Consider the following 19,876-nt stretch of genomic DNA (forward strand, 5'->3'; position numbering starts at 1 on the left):
ACAGTAACCAAGCCTCTGAAATGTCAATTCTCAGTGTCAAGTTTCAGTGATAATGGAAATCAGTACCAGTAATGTCCCAGTGGGTGAAACCTTAAATGTGTTAGCTGTGAGTGGGTATGCCTGCCAACAGATGTCTGAATACCTGATACCGACAGCAAGTCTTCTGGCTACCCAAAGGGACCAATCATTTTCAGCAACCTGTCAGCCTATTATGCTGAATATCCTCTTGCTTGGTGAAAACAAGCCATATATAACAGAACCAGGTGTAAAACCTAGCACATGATTCCAAGAAAAGTAGACTCTTTTTTTTCTTGATGATGCAACTGTAAAATAATGAAGTTTAGATGGTTTAGATGTTAAATATGAAACCTCACATACTTTTTTCTGCCATAATTTCATCTGATGCTTTATGGCTTTACATAGGGACAAATATGATTAATACTAACTTCAGCCTTCCAGTTCCATTTATGTTCCTCATTATGCGTGATGATTGTGTTCAGAAATAAACCATAGCATACACTGACATGTCACCAGAATAAACTATTTTATTAGTTATTTTATTAATTTTATTTAATTACCTCACTGTACATTACAGTACAATAAAACAATCTCAACAGATATTAAAGTAAATTTAACTCAGCTGTTAACATGGTCTTCTATAAATATTTCACATTGTTTACTGCATGACTCTGGGTATCAACATTAAGAATGAATGATTCTTGTTTTGTTTGCATTCCCTCATATCTGTGACTTTGTGCCTGTCTCTGTGGTATTGCAGTATTAAACTATATTTGAAAATACCAGTTTTGTAAAAAGAAACAAAATCACACATTTCAATTTGATTATCTATAAATTAAAATGATCTAAAATAAAACCATCCAACCATTTTCTATACCATATCTCAAGGTGCAGGGGTCCTTACAGTTTGCTTTGAGCACCTTGTAGCCTCCACACCCTTATGACTTCTTCTTCTGTGGTGTCCAACACCCTGAACACATCAACATCCTTTGTCTGGTGAAAGTGCTGCAGCAATCTCTGGAAAATAGTCACTGGGATGCAAAAGTTGAGGTGCGGGTAAGTCACCTTGGCAGCCAAGTCCCTTGTGTTGCTGGACACGATACCTGCAAAACAGCAAATTATTGTTATGCGGTCAAAAATTGCAAATACAGCACAGCAGAAAAAGCAACCTGATGTGTATAGTTGCCTTTCCTCTACACATGTGGTGTCTTGTTAGAGCGAGGTTTTCTGTGGTCATCATGTGCCCCCCACTGATCAAACGGAGTACATGGTTTTGTAGTTGCAGGGTTTCTTACCCAGCAGCTCTCCCGAGTGTTTCTGCACCACAGCACCCCCGCTGCTCCCTGCTTGTACTGCACAGGTGGTCTGAAGCATGACAGGCTGGTCATTCAAGCAAATGGCTTTAGAGAGGACACCACAGGTCAGGGACGGACCACAGCGCAGACCCAACCCCCCATACCCCACCACAACTACAGAATCACCTGTAGGCAGAGAAACCAAGCGGTTTTATAACAGTTTCATTAGTGTAAAGAAACACATCTCAGAGATCTCCTCTGGCAAATGCAAGATGTTACTCTAAAAAAAACAATCCTATTGTTTCCACTAAACAAGACTGAAATCAAACCTGGATTGAAACTCTGAGCCATTCGGGGGACCACAGCCTCGGTAGTGGAGTCACTCAGCTGGACCAAAGCCAAATCATAGGGTGAAGATGCTTTAGTGGAAAACAGCACATCACCCACAATATCATGGACTCTGTGAAACGGACATCGCCAAAACATACAGCAAACATTACATATTCTGTACTGTTTGTGCCACGTCAGCACACACTGATCAGAAACATCACAGCTCGCTTAAAGGCCCTGAACCCATGTAGACTTTTTAAAATTATTCCAGCTAATTAAACCACACATTTTGGTATGACACTTTCTGATGTGACCGGTCCTTGGTCCTAACAGGTGCAACAAAACTTACAGGAGATCGAAGGGGATGTCAATCAAGCCCAGAACACACACACATAACAAGGTCAAGTCAGGCAAAATCAGTTAAATTAAGGGTGTGACTGTAAAGAAGTTAGAGGAACAGCTAACCCAAAACATAATAAAACAGGTAATCCAATCACCTGGACTACCAGTTTCACTATGTTTTACCGAGGTCCGGAGCTGTCATCTCACACAAATACACTTTCCTCAGTGACCTTCGGTTGGTAGTGCCTCCTTGGAAACATACAGTAATGAAACATGTTACTCATGACAAGCCACCAGCCTTGTGATAAAATGTTTCATTGAGCGCTACTGTCCACCTTAATACACCCGCAAACTATCTAATGCGAATCATGGCGTCTGTGGATTTTTGTGACTTTGGAAAGCAGTAAATGGCAAATGACATGTCGTAGTGGGAAAAACACAGGCGTAACTAATAACAATAATGACAGCTGTATTCCATTCAGGTGTTAAGAGGGTCCAGTTTTCAAGTTCACAGGGACACTGAAATCTAACAAAGCCATTGTTAATGTTTTTAGTTCCACCTGTGCTTTTCCTGCTATAAACATTAAAACGATTTGGCGTGAAGAGTCTATTAAACATGTTTTAATGTGTTTTTGGATGATTTTTTTCATTAAATCCCTGTCAAGGAGAGTACTTGACAGCCCACACAAGACAATCAATGTGCTGTCACCTGTCCCTGTGATGGAACTTCAGGGTGACTGTCGACTTCCCGTTGACAACGTGCCGGCAGGTCACAACCAGCTGAGAGGTGACAACAACCCCTGAGCCCCAGAACTGTCCACTGTCCACAAGGCACACAGTGGGGTATTTAACAGCGTTTGACTCGTGGGCTGCGGTGGACATGTGGAGGCCTGCCTCTCCCGGATGGAGCCAAACATCTCGGAGTGGATCTTGAAAGCTCACGCAGTGGATGATGTTCCTGAAGATCAGGTGAACGGAGCAGACTAGAGTGAGGCCTATCCACTCATTCGCCTTCCAACCAAATGGAGACACGATCAGTCCAGTGAGACACACACTGTCTGCGCCTTTCACCACAAACAAACCTCCCCCCTCTGTGCCGGGCAAGCACCGGGCATCTGTGAGGATGACAGCGTTGTCCTCCCCAGCGAGGTTACTGATGATACCTCTGCTGAGGGTGCTGATGAAGAGATCTAAGCAGAGGGAGCCGAAAGGTGAGCCACATGCAACAACAGGGCAGCCTTTTTGGAGAGATGAGCTGCTCTGCCAGAGTATAGTCCCTAAATTTGGACTGCCCTTTACCGGCACACATTCTGCCTTGAGTACAGCGAACCAGCTAAGGAACTGGGTATCTCTGATCAGCTCCTCATCTTCTTCATCATCATGGAAACGCCACTGGTCATCCTTCTGGAAAACTGCTTGGAAAGCCTGTTTGAACTCCAGGCAGTTCACCAGCATCAGCAACTCGGCTGCAACTTCCCTTTGCCGTGTTGTTTTACTTCTGGTGGGTGAGAATGCTTCTCCCCGTGCGGGCTGGTCGGTGTCCAAATCTCGCTCAGTAGAAAAGCTGACGCGGATTTTCAGTTTTTCACCGAAGCTGCGGGGTGACAGGTACCTGTGGTCTGTGGAGAGGGGCTCTTTGTCGGTAATAAAACGGGAAAACGGGACGCCGGTGCATATAACTGTTCCAGTCTGAGAATGGACGATAACTCCGCTGCAGCTCAGGGGTTTCTTTGCTGAAAAAGCCTCTGACACTTTGACTACACAACAACAGCCCTCGACCTCCTTTACCTCCATGCTGTTAGCAATGCAGCCCTTTGCCCATATGTCCATAAAAGAGTTTAGCAACTTGAAGACACTGGAAACCCGTTGAAAAGCAGCACATTAAAATCAGCTACAGGCAAGTAGGTAGACAATAAAATAACCCCCCATACTGGGCAGGTAGAGCAGACTGACGAAACTAATTTGACGAATCTTCACATTCGCGTTTAGTAACGTAATTCTGTTTTCTTGCTTCCTGGTTGAGCCTCATTGGACCACGAGAAAAAAAACATATGTACCGATTTATGTGATTGGTCAGAATACAAACAAGGACACATCCGAGCCAATAGGAAACAAGGAGGGGGACTTTTGCTGTCCGGCTTTACAGACTTCATACGGGGCTTTTTTTGTTTTTTGTTAGCAACCCATTTTTTGTAATGGTTATTCTATGGACATGTATGAATGTTACATTATAATGCAAAATAAATAATACATAACTTTTTGTTTGAAAAAGGTTTTTAACTGGGTTAAATGTTTAAGAAATTATTTTCAGTATCAGCTTAGTAGCCTACATTTTAAGCATTTTATTACATTTGGAATAACACATTATCATTCTAAAACTTATATGACCTTATCTATTGATAATAATTATATTTTATTGTAGTAATAACAGTATAATAGTATGGTTTAATAAAATTTACAATTGGTTTTATCAAACCTTTGTCCATTTAAAGTGAAATAATGAGTCAGACAAGAAAGATTTAAAGGATTGTCAAACATTTATTATGCTCAAACTTCACACGTGTTTAATAACAATATGACCTACCTTTGTCACAGATACATTACTTCAGAGCTCTCTATGTAACATAAGGCAAGCCACATTTTATTGCAAAATATAAATAACAGGTTATATACAAGATAATGTATAGTATTGCACTAGGAGGTAATTCCATGCCTATCTTTTACATACCCTATTTTTAAGCACCACCCAAGCACTCTCATAGTATCACTGCATGTTGTGAGCAGCCACTAATCACAAAGTACTCAAGTAATTTCACAGCAATTAACCATCAAGAAAAAAACAGGTAGTTTGGCATCCTCACTCTGGACAAGTTTGTTACATCACCTGGCTGTGCTTATGCAGTTCACATAATGCTGAAATTATTAAACAGTGTTCTGCCATATTAAATAAAGCCACTCACAGCAAAATGTCAGCTAATGCACTTGTGGTCACATTCATATGATTGGCCTGTAGTGGTAAAACCTTCAATGATAAAAAAACAAAAACAAAAAACAAACATGCAATCTGCAGAACTGTCAGTATCCTTAGATGTTGTAAGCAACTGTATTAACACTTTTCTCATTAGCAAATATGACACCAAATCTCAAAATAAAGATATAATGTTTTATCTGTGCCAACAAAGGTTTTTCCTCAATCAAGGAAGAGTAACTCCGAGCACAAAATGTTAACTAAATTGACCTTCACTGTAAGTCTACACCAGCAGCTAAAAATAAACTCAGGTCAGAAACTGGTTCACAGCACTGACATGTTCTATATGGCAGACAGAATTCTCTAAAGGATTTACGTTAAGGTAGAAACTACACCATGAAGATTATTCTCCACACTCAGTCTGAATAATACAGACTGATGATTCATAACTTTATCTTTGACTTGCTGTGATATGATTGACATAAAGGTTTCTTTGAACACATGAAAAACATGGGGTATTTAACACAAATCACTAGTCAAAACACATTTCCTACTGGCACAAACAGAGTCCTAAATGTGGTAAATTACCTCCAATATCTCTCTAAGGCAGGTAGTTTTGTGTGGAACATATGTTCGTGTGCACAGGCAGCATGGTAAATCTGAGTTACTTAAAGAACACGAATCAGTCAATATACTGCGAGAGCCAGCGGAAACCTTCTCCATATCCTTGTCTCTTCAGCACGCTACACATGAAAACCTCCATTGGCCTCAAATTCAGCTCCTTCAGCGACACTTTGCCCTGCAAAGAAACAAAAACACGCATCCAAAAGCACATTTGAATTCACAACCCCAAACATTTCAACATCCTTTACTATGGACATTGAACATGTACGATTAGTATCTTAAACCTGTAACTTTTCTGCATGTTGAACAACAGAGGGTGGGCTTAGTGTGATATATGTAGAGCTGTAATCTGACCTTCCAAATAGCTTACTATTCCATCCTGCTTCCTTTCACTCTCTTTTTTTGTCTCTTCCTGTTTTCTTCTTTTTGGCCAAGAAACAGCAGGTAGTTAACAAGATTTACACTAACAATGAAAAATTTGCATGAGACATGTGATGTGCCAAATGCTACTCAACAGCATATTGCCCCCTACTGCCACTGTATTTAAGAGCCATGCTGTTCTAAGCACAGTTGTGCAGTTGCCCTTGGGAAGTCTGATTTGTATTAAAAAGTCAAGCAACCCAAAGTCAAACTCAAAGCATTAGTGGATGCAATAACCTGCAATAAATTCCTTCTGTACTGAAAGGTAGGTAGGTCTGGCCTAATAATGTACAAATAATTAAAAATGATAATCTTTAACTTCTAAATACATCCTTTTAATTCCACGTGTTCATTACCTTTCCAGTTGTTAGTCCATGAAGACCAAACATTCCTCTGAGGCCGTCCTCACTGATGGCCTCTGGGCGGTCTATCTTGTTCCCCAGAATGAGAACTGGGACATTTGAGATGGTTTCATCTGTTAACAGGGCCTGCAGACAGGAAAAGAGACTATTCTTATCAGTGAAAGCTATAACCAACTGTGTTGTGTGTCTACATATAAGTGAAATCAATATAATTAACTTACATCCAGTTCAATTTTAGCCTCTGCTAGTCGCTCATGATCAGCGCAATCCACCAGGTAGACTATACCATTTATGGCTGGGAGGTAGTTCTTCCAGATCCTTCGTGCTGTGAGAGCAACACAATTTTAATATATATGAAACACACATGTGGTAGCTGCCAGTGCACCAAGCAGCATTTTCCTTATTCCCACCTTGTACGTGACCCCCGAGGTCAAACGTCGTAAAGGTCATTCCAGCTATGGTCAACTCCTCAGATGCTGAGGACAGAGGGGAAGCATTGATTTTAGATAAGTGATAATGCAAGAAACACAAGGCTGACTGCTGAACTGACAACATGTCAAACTGCCGGATGTACTTGGATGTAGCGTCGGCACGTGCTGTCCCAGCCTGTCATCTCTCAGCATGTGCAGGAGTGTTGTTTTTCCAGAATTGTCAAGTCCAAGGAACACTAGCTTGCCAGTCTTCTTGTACAACCCTGATCATAAAAAGCAAACAGATGGATTTGAATTTAATATAAACTCACTATAAACTTCTTGTACAATGTTTTCTATCTCAGGTCCTGAAGATGATGATTAGCAAGAGGAAGGGGAGTTTTGTCATATTCAGGAATGCCATTCAAGAAAATCTGTACAACTCTGAGTATTTGGGCTGGAATTGGTGAAAGGAACAGTAATTCAGACTGAAAAAACTTTTTATCATTTCAAGGAAGTGCTGCTCTGATATAATAGAATAATAAATAATGATACACTTTTGCATGAAACTCTGGGAAGTTTAATTTCTGGCAATACCTTATTCATGCATACAGTGGGTATGTTTCATGAGCTACAGCCATTTTAATTTGTGTTTGTCATTTTAGGCATTTTTAGGCATTTTTAGGAATTGGTAGTCAAAAAGCACAATGCCGTTATGACGATTTGAGAATTGATGTCTTGTTATCTAAAATAGCAATTCATTTTGTATAGAAACGTTGTGGTGGTTAAGGTTGGACACTATTGTTGATAGTTATGTAGAAAACGTTACCTAGTAGTTGTAAGACACTGCTGAAGCTCCTGTAGATCCAGTCAAATATAAAAGACATTTCTCTTCACTGCCTGTAATACAGAAAATATAACAAGAGCACAACAAAGTACTCAAATAAAGTATCTCTCAATGAATAGCTTAAGTTCAAATTGCTGTCAAGCCCCCTCTCCCATCATAGGCAGACATGAGTAAATGAAACACATAACAACACAGCATATATTGGCAAATAAAGACAAATAAGTTTAAAACTGAATGTACTATTGAAGGGCATGGTTGCATTACAGAATCTAGCACCGAAGCTCATTGCTAATCATTATTTCAGACCCTGGATTACTCTGCTGGTATGTGTAAGCTCTGTGTAATCACACAAGCTTTAACGTATGAAAGGAAAGGAGGGCAAACTAAGCAACAAATAGGCTTTAAATGATTTTTAGATGTTATTTTTTTTTCTGAGAGTTGTCTCACTAAGCCACACTGATCTTCCTCTGACTATTTATATGACACTTTGTGGCAAGGACACTTGATCTCAGCAGGCACCCCCTGCTTCCCTCTCTCTCTCTCACACACACACATACACACACATAAACACACACCTGTTCCTCTCTGTGGGACTTGATGTGCTGGTTGCAATGATTAGTGAGGCCTTCAATGACTAAGGCTTCTCGAAATTACCCAATTGTTGATTACATACAATATTTCTGCTGGTCAGTGGTGAACACCAAACACATTTTATAAAGTATAGCATTTAATTCCTAAATCTATGGATTAAATAATAGAACACAGCAGGCCATGTGTTTCGAGTTAACCCACAAAAATATCATGGCAGCAGCAGGTTTTCATGCAAATCTCAAAACGCTATTCCAAAACAAATGCACACGAATAACACTATAAAACACGACATGCCACTAAACTCATGACTGAGCTCCTCGCAAACGATTGTTCCAGTGATTTCACGATTGCTGCCACAGTTCGGCTCATATGTACAGTATAACGACATCAGCTGTCATAGAGTAAACAACGATACATTTAGTAAACAACATGAGCGCGCAGAGGTCCGGAATGACAAAATAAACTAAATCGGTAACTTTATCATGTCTGGAAAGCAGTTCAACAAACAGAATTAAACAGAACAGGAATTAAATGGGCATGTGGAAACTGGAACAAAGTAAACTTAATATATAATTTGGGGTATTACCTTGGTCTGACAAATATATGAACTGCCCGTCCGTCGGTTTATCGTCCAAGCCTGTCCCGTCCCGCGTCTGACGTGAGGCACACAAGTTTGACAGTTAACCGGAAATACGTCACTACGATTGCTAATAAAAGCGGCAGAGGTACACTAACTTTTTTATCATCAAAAAAACAAACTATACTATAATCAGGCAGTTGTTGTCTGGGGAGATTGTATGTTTCCCTCAATATTAACACATACTACAATTTCTAGTTATGAGTGAAAATGAATCGTTCAAGAAAAGTATTATTTTTCTCTACAGTATGTAACATAAGCACAGCGTACAGCCCTGTTAAACACGTCATAATGTATTTTGAATGTAAGGACCCGTTTGGTAGATTTTATGTCGATTTACCTATGTGTACTATTTCCCTTTTAAACTTCACTTTTGCTACAAACTCTTAAACACAAGAGTACCTACACAATTAAATTTAAAATTACAATTAATGTTTTTCAGTTTTTTCTTTATCCTTCTTATTTTTTGTGTATATATCTACACTTTCACATTTTTAGTGTTTTCCACTATTGTTATGACAAAGAAAAAAAAGGAGGCTCACAGGCCTGATAGTAAATTTATGACATCAACATTTAAGCCAAAGGAATGACCTCAAGCACATCATCTTCATGTGACACAAACGTACAAAATGTATACACATTTAATTGCAAAAAAAAATGTTATGCAGGGTATTGAACATTAGGTGGGAGCGTTATAACAATATCGAGAACTTCAGCCCACAACAGTGCTTGCAAAGATGAAGCAACTCTCACACTAACTCTACTCATTAAACTTGTGAGTCATGGCAGCAACTGAGAAAGTGCTCTGCCCCTAATTTAGAACAAATTCCAGACAAGTGTTGTGCAGTTAGCTCATTTTCCAGCGCTTGTGGGAAGAAATTTTAAAATAAATAAATAAATATCACACATTGATGACCAGTTTACCCGAGAGGCTTTATTAAAGCAGATCAGAGTCTCATACAGGGCACAAGTATCTACAAGGAAAAGCACCCGTACTTTGTTCATGATAGCACATATCCAACGAGATCATTGTTAAAGAAGTGAAAATTCATTGTTCAAGACATGAGTACTTTCTATACAGTTTCTAACCAATGTCTTTCCATCTACAGGAAAAAAAGCAAACCCAGACCCAACCATCCATGTCCCATCCTGTCATCCCATTGGTTCCTAATGTAAAACCTTCTTCAAGTATCCTATGAGGGATGAGCCTTTCACTCTGCTCCAATTCAGCTCGTGGTTTACTTCTTCTCGTAGTAGAACCATTTATCTACTAAAAATGAAAAAACACATTCAATCTAACATCACATCAAGCTCAGCAGAAATTCAATAATCTGGACATTATTTACAGGAACATTTTTTGCTACGTTACCTGATAAGGGGATAGGTTCTTCTTTTCCACAAGGACATGTCTAAAAAAAAAAGAGTGTAACCTCAGTTATGAAATAATCATCATGAAGGAATGAGGCCTGGTGTTGAAATTTAAGATGTCCTCATGTTACAAAAAGGAATGAACTAAATCTTACTTCACCAACAGCAGCTTTGGCCTCATCCGCTGAGCAGCAGAAAGGGCTGTCACCGTCCGAGACACACGTGTTTTTGCTGTATTGCGTGATGAGACAGTCATTTATAGTCATAGTTTATATCAAGAAGCCATAAATGCATACACTTGTTCTAAAAGCGATTGTATTTAAGCTGTAATCAAAGCAGTAAGAACAGTGTTTACCAGTTCAGTTCACCAGCATTAGTATTTTGGGAAATGAGTGCTTTCCAGAAGTTGTGAGTGCTCTTAATTATTTTAATGGCAAAGTCCTGAAACACAAAAAAACAGTAAGTGCTTAACTGAAAGTACGTTTTTTACAATTAACTATGACGTCCAAGCAAAAAAGTCAGGTTTTCAATGCTTTGCACAAAGTCTGACAAGGGTATAAACTGCATTTCATTGAAAGCTTACTTTGTCATGGCAGAACAAGTTAACTGTTTGAAAAAAGTGCTGAAAATGAATTTCACACCATATGTCACATTAAAAATGATGTCTAAGCAATGGTAGGTGAAGACCTTGTCTTTGAACTCCTCGTTGAAAGCAAACCGGTTCTCTGGTTTCCCATCTGGCACTTTGTACCTCCTGAACCAGTCAACTGTGGCTTCCAGATAACCAGGTTTCAGGCGATGCACGTCACTGATGTCTAGGGACAACAAAAGTTCAGTGTGAATGATGCAATGATGACATTTCAATACTGCTTATTGGATCCTAACTTTCTGCATATTTAAGTCGCACTCCCAATTGTTGCACTTATCTGCCAGGATCTAGTAAGGGGACATAACATCATGTCATTTGTTACTCAATATGCCAACAATTCAAACCGTTTAGGTATGTAAAATGCATTATTGATATCTGCTTATTCACAGCAGTATCTATGGACTTTAGCCTTCTGTGACCTTCTCCTGAGTCATGGCACATCAGAAACAGCTGACAGAATAACTAACATTATAGTCTATAGTAAACTATGATAAGGCCTACCCCGTGGTGTAGCATAATAATGTGAGTGTACCGCAGAAGTCCCTTAAACCTGCATTCTATCGAATGTCCAGCAAGGGGCCACTCTTCTGGATGCAAAAAGAAGTCCAGTTCCATTAGAAATAATGGTAAAATAACCCTGCTTTATTATCCTAATGAGTTTATGGTGTCAATCGCCTGTTTCAAGTCTTCTTCAATACAGCATGATGTTCATTTAGTAAATTATGGTCCCATTTAGAGGAAAATAGACCATAAAGCAGAGTATACTTCAGGGCGGGAAAATCTGTGATTGACTAGTCGTTACCAGAGTGTCTCGTACCCACCGCACCGTGTAAATTTCACCAGCACAGTTGAAAAAGCACATTAGGAGTTTGCTGTTCACTTTCCCTGGTGAGTACATTTAGTTTTAAGACTGTTGTTCGCAGACAAAATTAACACCACGGTTAAAATGACAATGTTAACGTGAATTACAGATGCAACTAGCTAAGCAAGCTAACTAGCTCCACAAACGCCCGTTGGCTCCACCGTCTCATCCAAATATGGTCTCGTCCGGAGTCGCTGGTTGCAAAAAAAAAAATCAACATGGCGGTGCCCTATCGGCCAAACTCGAGGCTTCAAAACAGCGGTCCACAAACCAACGTCACGATGACTACGTCCACATATACAGTCTATGGGTACAGCATAGAAAAACAATAATAGAGGCTATTTTTGTTCTTGAAATATTTGGTGTTGTTTTTTCCTTCCAAAAAATATTAGAATCAAGATTCGATAAGTAGCATCAGAATCGATAAAATTAAAACAATACCCAACCATACTGATAACAGGCTCAGACAGAGAAAAACATCTTACTATTCAAGTCGTTGGCTTCGGAGTCCTCTACGTTGATTGCAATCACTTTCCAATCAGTCTCGCCCTCATCGATCATGGCCAGGATCCCGAGCACCTTCACTTTGATCACCTCCCCACGGGAACACACCTAGAGAGGGCATTTCAGTTTGCAGTTCATTCTCTGCAGTCCTCAGCAGTGTTGTCATTTTTCCATTAAATGAATGTACACAGCAAACAATTAAAACTGATGATCACTTAATGACACCGTTAAAGGTGAATATCAAGGCTGTAAAACGATAAGCCAGTGTTGTACCTTACTGCCGATTTCACAGACATCGATGGGGTCGTTGTCACCACAGCAGTCAGTGTCTCCATCTTTGTGTGCAGGATCTTCCCACGTCTGGAACGTCACAAAACAAAAGCACGCAGGCTGAATTAGGTAAAATCACTAAACATCTGCTGTTGCACATTTCCAAGGATTGGTCTCACACCAGAAGAGTTTGGAAATCTTTCCAACAAAAAAACTAACCTGGGGAATGGCTCCATAGTTCCATATGTAGCCCTTATGTGGGAAAACATTGGCAACATATCGCAACTTGCCCTTCTTCACATCTTGCTTTATTGGGTTCAAGAGGTCTTTTGTAGCAATCTGAAAATAAATTGTATTGCTGTTACTTTTAAAAGACGTCATTCGTGCTAAAAAATATAATATAATTCAAAATGTCATCTTAAATATTTACATTATTTACAATATACATAAGCTTGTCATTATTTATATTTAAATAATGACAAAGGTAACTCTAAATATGGGTCAGGAGTTATTATATGAGCCATGGGTTCATGAAAACCTGTTGGATGAACTGACAAATAAATTGTAGTCAAGCTGAAACCAAAGTTGCTAAACTCTGATTCAAGCTTTGACAGCGGAAGATTCTTTGAGCCTCGTACCTCCATCTTTGCATTTGTCCATCTCGGTACTTCCACAACCATGTGAAAGATGTTCTAAAAGAGACAAGAATCTGTCAGAATTATCTTTAAATATATTCTGAAACAGTAATCGACACAACTGTAGATGGCACAATTGGAACACACATAATGCACTACATGCTGGCTTTCACTATTGCTTTGGTTCCGCAAACAGAAAGTTGTTTCAGAAAAGATAATAGATAAAACACTGCAGTCACCAGAGATATTGACACTGCACTGAGAAAATAAAGACTAAAGGCCATTGCCTACGCAAATAGACTATGCCCTTGCTATTCTGTAGAGCACAGCTTTAAACAGATGTCTGTAATTGATATACGTAGTTAACTACAAAACTATACATTCACAGCAGCCCTGCAGGTGGCATTTAAACAGTTGTCTGATTTAAAGGATACACACATATTTAACGGGGCACGGTTGACCTTACCTGACCCTCATCAGCGAATATTGGTATGTCATGGAATGGTGAGATGTACTTTCCTTCAGTATTTTCTGTAACACAGTCAGATTTAACAATGTATGAATAACGCAGACAGATACAAGCTGCTTTTTAATCTGTCTTATGTCAACATCTGAGTGTCCTACATCATGTCCAGTGGACTGCCAACAGAGTGAACAGGTTTTCCTGTACTGCTTACTTACACTTCTGGCTAAAGGTGCGACAATAAGTTGGCTTTGTGATCTTTGACAAAAAAAAAGATTACTGTTGATGCATTTTTGTCTGCACAGCAAGAATGATGAGAAACAATATATTTCTCATGGCCTCTGGCCATTTATGGTTCAATGTCCAATTTAGGACAGCACACAAAATAGAGCAGGTCTGTGCAAGTTAAGCTTCCTGAATCACTTATCAACTTCTCCTAGCCACACAGGCCACTGCTTACAGTTACTTCTACCTAGTAGAGCACACATGCTTACTTTACACATATACTATTTATTGTGTAATGACCCTGGTTTGTAGACCACCAAAAGTCTTCATTTTGGTAACTTTACTGTATGTTGATCACATCTATTGTCAAATCAAATAGTGATGATTTAGACTAGTGACTTGAAATCTGAGACAAAAACTGAACCTAACAACAAAAAAGGAAATTATAAAAATGTTAAATTAGGATTATCTATAATCAGTCTGTGCAGTTTGTCCAACAGATTAATGGTCATGTCCGATCAATGGGTTTATTAAGGTGTAACAATCAGAGAGGGCGTTGTCCCACTGACTCCAAGCTTATGATTTTATGCTGGATGACGTGTTTGAGCACCTTGCGAGATTTCCCGAAAATAAACAACTTCCTTTCACAAAGTTCAGGCAAGAATAATTGTGTACGGTCAACGGTTTGACATAACAGAAACCAAATCATGTTGCTTGGGACCGGTGCTGACCTGTAAAACCGGCATAACGTTAACTGCATGACGCAAGTTTTACCCACTTCGATCCGAGCCATTATGACTACCCGAACAAGTGGAGACGTGCTTGTTAATTTCCAGTGCAAGAACAAATGTCAACACTATTACTAATATGAAGAAACAAACTATCAACAATAAATGAGGAGTGACACGTGGGAAGTCGCGGCTGGCCTGTGTGGGTTTGTGGATAGATTGTGGATAAATAATGACAAAACTGTTACGCTGCTCGGTTTCTACTTACTGAAGAACAAGCGGTAGCTCAGGGAGTTCGGGTTCCCCCTCTCCTCTACTGTGAAGCTCATGTTCACGTGCAGGTTTGTGTTGCCGATTGGTTCTTGGATGGAGGATGGCGGCGGAAGGAGCCGTCTTCGGTGAGTCGTGGGTCGTATAGAGCCACGGCACGGCGCATGCGCCCTTTCAGACTGATGCCTTTAAAGGGCTATCGGAAATATGACAGGACATCACAAACATGACGGCTTGCAAATGTTGTATTGTGTATGAAAAGACAACCGAAGACAAAGCCTATGGGTGAACAGCAACATCAGTGTTGTAATATGACACATGATGTCATCTGGTACTGCGGTTATCAGTGTTCAGTAAACATTGCTGGTTTTTTTGACAGTATTGCAGTTAATTGATACAATTTGATACTATATATTGATGACAACAAAGCATGCTATTTTTTGTATTAAGTAAAATAAAAAGATGGAGCCATGCGCGATCTGAACAATGCCTCAGCTCATGTGGCACTGTCAAACAGAATGGAGACATGTAACTTTACTGTCCTCAAACTTACAAGATTTGTGGAAACATAACTTACCTTAAGTCTTTATTTAGGCTATATACAGCCAGGGATATATATATATATATATAAATATATATATAAAACAAGGAAAGGTTCCTACAAATTTAAATTCTAAATCTTGTAAATTCTATCCTTATTGCTAATCTGGAAATGTTGTCAACTTGCTCAAGCAGCCATAGTCGTACTGGATTTTGTCTCTTTTTACCGGTAGAAGAAATTACGAGAAGCACTCGAATGCAGCATCCGACCAGACTTCAACGATTTTCCAGTTACAGTTATCATTAGTTAGTTTGGGAACCTCACAGACAGTATAAATATAGCCTTCATGAATATTTAATTTATTTAAATGTTCCTTTGATTTCCCTTCGATTAGTTTTTTTGCGAAGTTGTGATGTTATGAAATATGTGTGCTTCAGGTTCGGGTAAAGCCAGCACACCGATGCTGAATGTACCAGCGTGAAGACATGAAAACACGAAAATAAACTACAGATATATTTGTCAAAGTCTCAAAAGTAGGATGGCACCATTTGCTGATGCTCCGCACGGCTGACATCATATCCGCCCGCAGCCCGTCGTGCTTCCTGCCTTGCTGAGGGAGGGGACGGTGCTGACGGCTGGGAGGACGAAAGGAAAGACAAGAAAGCTTTCGGGAAGATATAAGAGAGTGGGGAACGGCCCGGGTTTCCACCGTCCGTCGGGAAATAAACATCCCAGTTTTCTGTAGCTGCTGGATTTGTCACCGAATTGGCGCTGAAAATGTCGACCAGTCGTCAGCTTAGCGAGAGCAGGGCCATCCCGACCAGGACGGTGTTGATCAACGACACAACGCAGCTACCTCATGACTATTGCACCACCCCTGGAGGCACTTTATTCTCTACCACTCCCGGGGGTAAGGGGATAGCCCGTATGCTTTATCGTATTCTTTAAGAAAATGGAGGATAATTGGCGGTGTTTGTGCTCTCAGCAAACCTCTACCTGTTCATGTCACCGTGGCCTAGGCTGCTTTCTCATCCTGATCAAAACAAAAACAAAGCTTAGCCCCGCCCCTGTGCTCTCGGGCTGCTGACCCGAACGGCTGGATTGCAGCGCAGATATTGTGGTGAATGCATCGTCGTTATACCCAATACCGTTATTATATTTAAAGAAGGTGAACATGTTTTGTTTGCCACCTATGGCACACAGGAATGTGATAACCAGTAGTTTGAAGCAAAAAACACTACATACGTTATATATCATGAGCATGGCCATACTACATTAGGCCTATATATAACCAGATGAAAAAAATATATGGTGAAACTAGAGCATATGGTGAAACTAGAGCAGAACAGCCTTTTTTAACAGCAGACACCTGTATAACCCAGGTGTGTTACTGATAAAATGAACTGATGCATTGTGTTGCAGAAATTCCTATAACAGAGCCATCATTACTATTATTAGCTCCACCGTTTTTTTTGTCAAAATCTCAGTGAATCTGATTTATGTGGGAACGATAAATAAACCAGAGTGTCCTGATTGTAACTTGATATGTGTTTCCTGTTGCAGGAACCCGGATCATCTATGACCGTAAGTTCCTCCTGGATAGGCGCAATTCTCCCATTGCCCAGACTCCCCCAGCTCACCTGCCCATCATCCCTGGAGTGACTAGCCTAAATGTCCTGAGTGAGAACCGGAAGAATGAAGCCAACAACCACATCAACAACCACGATGGCAAGCCCACAACCGGTAAGAGTTACAATATGGATTGAGTAACCAGCTTACATAATAGGACGTGTTTTTTATTTGAATAGTTACTAATCCCCCTCAAACATGTGACAAACACACCCTCTGTCATGTAATAATTCAACTTAATAACCACCATGATTATTAAACTACCCAGCTTGTTCCAGACGCCTCTCAACACCTTGCTGTCTTTTTTTTTTGTTTTGTTTTCAAGGTGATGATTCTCAATTTGAAATGGACATCTAACAGACTGGAACCACACCAGCAAAAGCAAATGACCTGGCATCACACGTGCCAGTGGCTTGGCTTGTAGAAACCGATGTTGTGAGCCCTCATGGCAGCCATCTTCTTTAGCTCTCTGTCTCGCTGCTGGTTGTAATGTGTGTAAACCATGGGGATTCAGTATCTTATACATCTAGGTACAGTGTGGCCAACCCTGGAAACTAGGCTTATTTATATAGATTTCCATGGTGACCAGTCGCTGTACAAATCAAAAATCACAAGGGAGCGGGCCTGAATATTATGTTCCCAGACACATTGTCCAATTAGTAGATTGCAGTGCTCATCTTACAGCTTTCTGCGAGTCAGGATCCTTAACAGAGCACACTGTAAAACTGATAATATTCCAAGTTAATTGGGGGAGGAAGTGGTCATTTTTAGTACGGGCCTTAGAATCAGTCAAAAGCTTTGATATTCATCACAGTCTTTGGTTTTGAAGACCCTTGTAAGCACGTTTATTTAAGTAATTTTTTTTTCTTTTTGGTTTTTGGAACTACTTGAAAAGCCCCACAGTCTATTATCGGTTGTTAGTTTCCCGTGATGGTAAGTAAAGGGATGCTGTGGTTTTTGTTTTTTTTTTTCAATTGGGTGAAGATTTCATGCCATTCCAAGATTTTAGTTTCCAGTTTTAGTTATAAGCATGCACGAGTTTTCAATTTTCAGGGGAAAACATTTTTTTAATGAATTTTAGTCCGCGATTTCATTGTTTTTGTAATCAAATGATTGTATTTCCCACTATTATATAAATCTGAAAAATTGAAAAGAAGCTTTTTGTTTTAGAATAAATTTCAGTACAGAATTAACAATATCAAGCTACTCGATTCATCACTATCATTACCTTTGCCATAAATCCATTTATGCATTTCTCTCCTGCCAAGAGAGGTAATATCTCCAGATTTGATGGCTACTTTGGTTTGTTGTGTTGGCAGGAGCTCTCTCTTCATAATTTGATCCATCCTGACATCTGTCGGGTGTTTTTGAATATCCATACCGGATATACATTTAGATTAATGTGGAAGTGGTTAAGACCCCATTTGTAATTTTTGGGGTGAAATACAAGAAGATTTTTGAAAAACTTGAAAAAATCCAGATGTTTTATATGCATTTTATTTTTTAATACAGTTTCTTAGAATTGAGGGTATTGGTTTAAACACGGTCAAGCCTTTGGATTTGTTATAAGTGTCGAGGAAATAGAAGACATTGTTTGCATCAGGCTTGATGGATGCTAACCCCTTAATCTACAAATTTGTCCCCAGTGTCCTTACTCCACATTACACATTACCTTATTATTTCCATGTGTCATGTCTGCCCATGCCTTACTTGACATCAGATGCAGTAACTAAAACTAGGTTTTTTGTCACCAATTTGTACTTTCCAACAGATGTTTATTTTTTCACTGTAACACTGAACAGGTAACATTGTACTTAGAAATTAAGCCAAACAAATACTTGTTGAGAAAATGTGGGGGGTTTTCTACACAAGTTCCTTCCTCAAGCAGCTGTGAAGTTGGAAAGTGACTGTGTACATGTCATATTGGGATTCTGAAATTCAGATGCTGATGTGATTAAAAGAGTGCCACATGCTCACTTAGTTTTGTTTTGTTTTGTTTTGTTTTGTTTTGACCCCACAATCCTACTTCTGTCTGCTAGTTGTACTCTGTCCAAATAGCAGCTCCGAACTTGGCAAACAAATCACCATGAAGTTCCTGGTTTTCATTCATACCATAATATAATTTTTCTGTATGACTGGAACCACTGAATGGCTGAAAATTATGTCTATCAAAGATTAGATTTTTTTCTGTTTGGCTTTGTAATTAATTCTGGCCAGGTTTGGTGACAAACACATTGAGGGGTTGCTTGAAACCAATTTTCATTGCACATTTTTGCGATAAAACTCTACATTACAGCATCACAATTCAGATTTCTTTCAAATCAGTTTGGTTTGACAACGAGGGCTTAACATTGTGGGTTGAAGGAGATTTGAAACAAACTTACTGTAACTTTCTGTTCTGATTTTAAATAATCTTTATTTTAAATTAAATTCCAATGCCAGTGGACACTGTTGCTGCAAGATCAATAAAGTTCTGTAACAAAGAAAATAAGATGTGTTTTATTGTCTCTGTTTTGTGTAGTTGTTTTAGTTGCTTTTGACAGTGAGAAAAAAACTGATGGAAATCCTTTATCGTGACTTAGTAAGGGCAGATTAATGCATGTAAATTATTAAATGGATTTTATAGTATAGTTTAGGTGAGTATACATGGCCTACCCCTAAAGTAATATAAGCAGTGGTGGAAGTAAATTTACTCAAGTGCAGCACGTAATGTGTAAATTTGTACTTTTACTGGAGTATTTCCATTTTCTGCTACTTCTACTAAGCTATATTTATTTGATAACTTGAGTTGCTAGCTATATTATAAATTCCTATTTTTAAAACAAAATATAAATGTTTTTATATGATAATAAAAATGCTTCTGATATATCAATAAGACTTTATTGATT

The 19,876-nt window shown here is 39.3% G+C and overlaps 4 protein-coding genes across 5 annotated transcripts; 1 reads left to right on the forward strand and 3 right to left on the reverse strand.

Annotated features, from left to right (window-relative positions):
* Positions 1-527: 527 nt before the first annotated feature.
* On the reverse strand, positions 528-4,004 carry tysnd1 (trypsin like peroxisomal matrix peptidase 1). Its single transcript, XM_038737855.1, has 4 exons — positions 2,695-4,004; positions 1,643-1,773; positions 1,314-1,499; positions 528-1,121 (listed from the first exon to the last, which is right to left on the reverse strand). The coding sequence occupies exons 1-4, from the start codon at positions 3,813-3,815 to the stop codon at positions 919-921; spliced, it is 1,641 nt and encodes a 546-aa protein (XP_038593783.1). The 5' UTR covers positions 3,816-4,004; the 3' UTR covers positions 528-918.
* A 499-nt stretch (positions 4,005-4,503) lies between these two features.
* On the reverse strand, positions 4,504-8,885 carry sar1ab (secretion associated, Ras related GTPase 1Ab). The gene is made up of 7 exons (XM_038737856.1): positions 8,794-8,885; positions 7,599-7,669; positions 6,934-7,053; positions 6,770-6,835; positions 6,581-6,684; positions 6,354-6,485; positions 4,504-5,752 (listed from the first exon to the last, which is right to left on the reverse strand). Exons 2-7 carry the CDS (start codon positions 7,654-7,656, stop codon positions 5,636-5,638), a joined length of 597 nt encoding a protein of 198 aa, XP_038593784.1. The 5' UTR covers positions 7,657-7,669; positions 8,794-8,885; the 3' UTR covers positions 4,504-5,635.
* An 871-nt stretch (positions 8,886-9,756) lies between these two features.
* On the reverse strand, positions 9,757-14,974 carry ppa1b (inorganic pyrophosphatase 1b). Of its 2 annotated transcripts, none has more exons than XM_038737858.1 (11): positions 14,817-14,974; positions 13,599-13,663; positions 13,136-13,189; positions 12,717-12,836; positions 12,501-12,587; positions 12,209-12,335; positions 10,900-11,027; positions 10,568-10,653; positions 10,368-10,443; positions 10,214-10,253; positions 9,757-10,111 (listed from the first exon to the last, which is right to left on the reverse strand). In XM_038737858.1, the coding sequence occupies exons 1-11, from the start codon at positions 14,875-14,877 to the stop codon at positions 10,083-10,085; spliced, it is 873 nt and encodes a 290-aa protein (XP_038593786.1). In that variant the 5' UTR covers positions 14,878-14,974; the 3' UTR covers positions 9,757-10,082. The 2 variants fall into 2 exon arrangements, with proteins under 2 accessions (XP_038593786.1, XP_038593785.1); XM_038737857.1 differs by having other exon boundaries at positions 9,757-10,114.
* Positions 14,975-15,959: 985 nt separating this feature from the next.
* eif4ebp2 (eukaryotic translation initiation factor 4E binding protein 2) lies at positions 15,960-19,476 on the forward strand. The gene is made up of 3 exons (XM_038737859.1): positions 15,960-16,269; positions 16,923-17,102; positions 17,314-19,476. The coding sequence occupies exons 1-3, from the start codon at positions 16,137-16,139 to the stop codon at positions 17,343-17,345; spliced, it is 345 nt and encodes a 114-aa protein (XP_038593787.1). The 5' UTR covers positions 15,960-16,136; the 3' UTR covers positions 17,346-19,476.
* Positions 19,477-19,876: the final 400 nt, after the last annotated feature.

This window comes from Micropterus salmoides, unplaced genomic scaffold, assembly GCF_014851395.1.
Source record: "Micropterus salmoides isolate LMB-PRFRI ecotype aquatic unplaced genomic scaffold, ASM1485139v1 Ms_hic_scaffold_22, whole genome shotgun sequence".
In the NCBI taxonomy this organism is placed as follows: domain Eukaryota; kingdom Metazoa; phylum Chordata; class Actinopteri; order Centrarchiformes; family Centrarchidae; genus Micropterus; species Micropterus salmoides.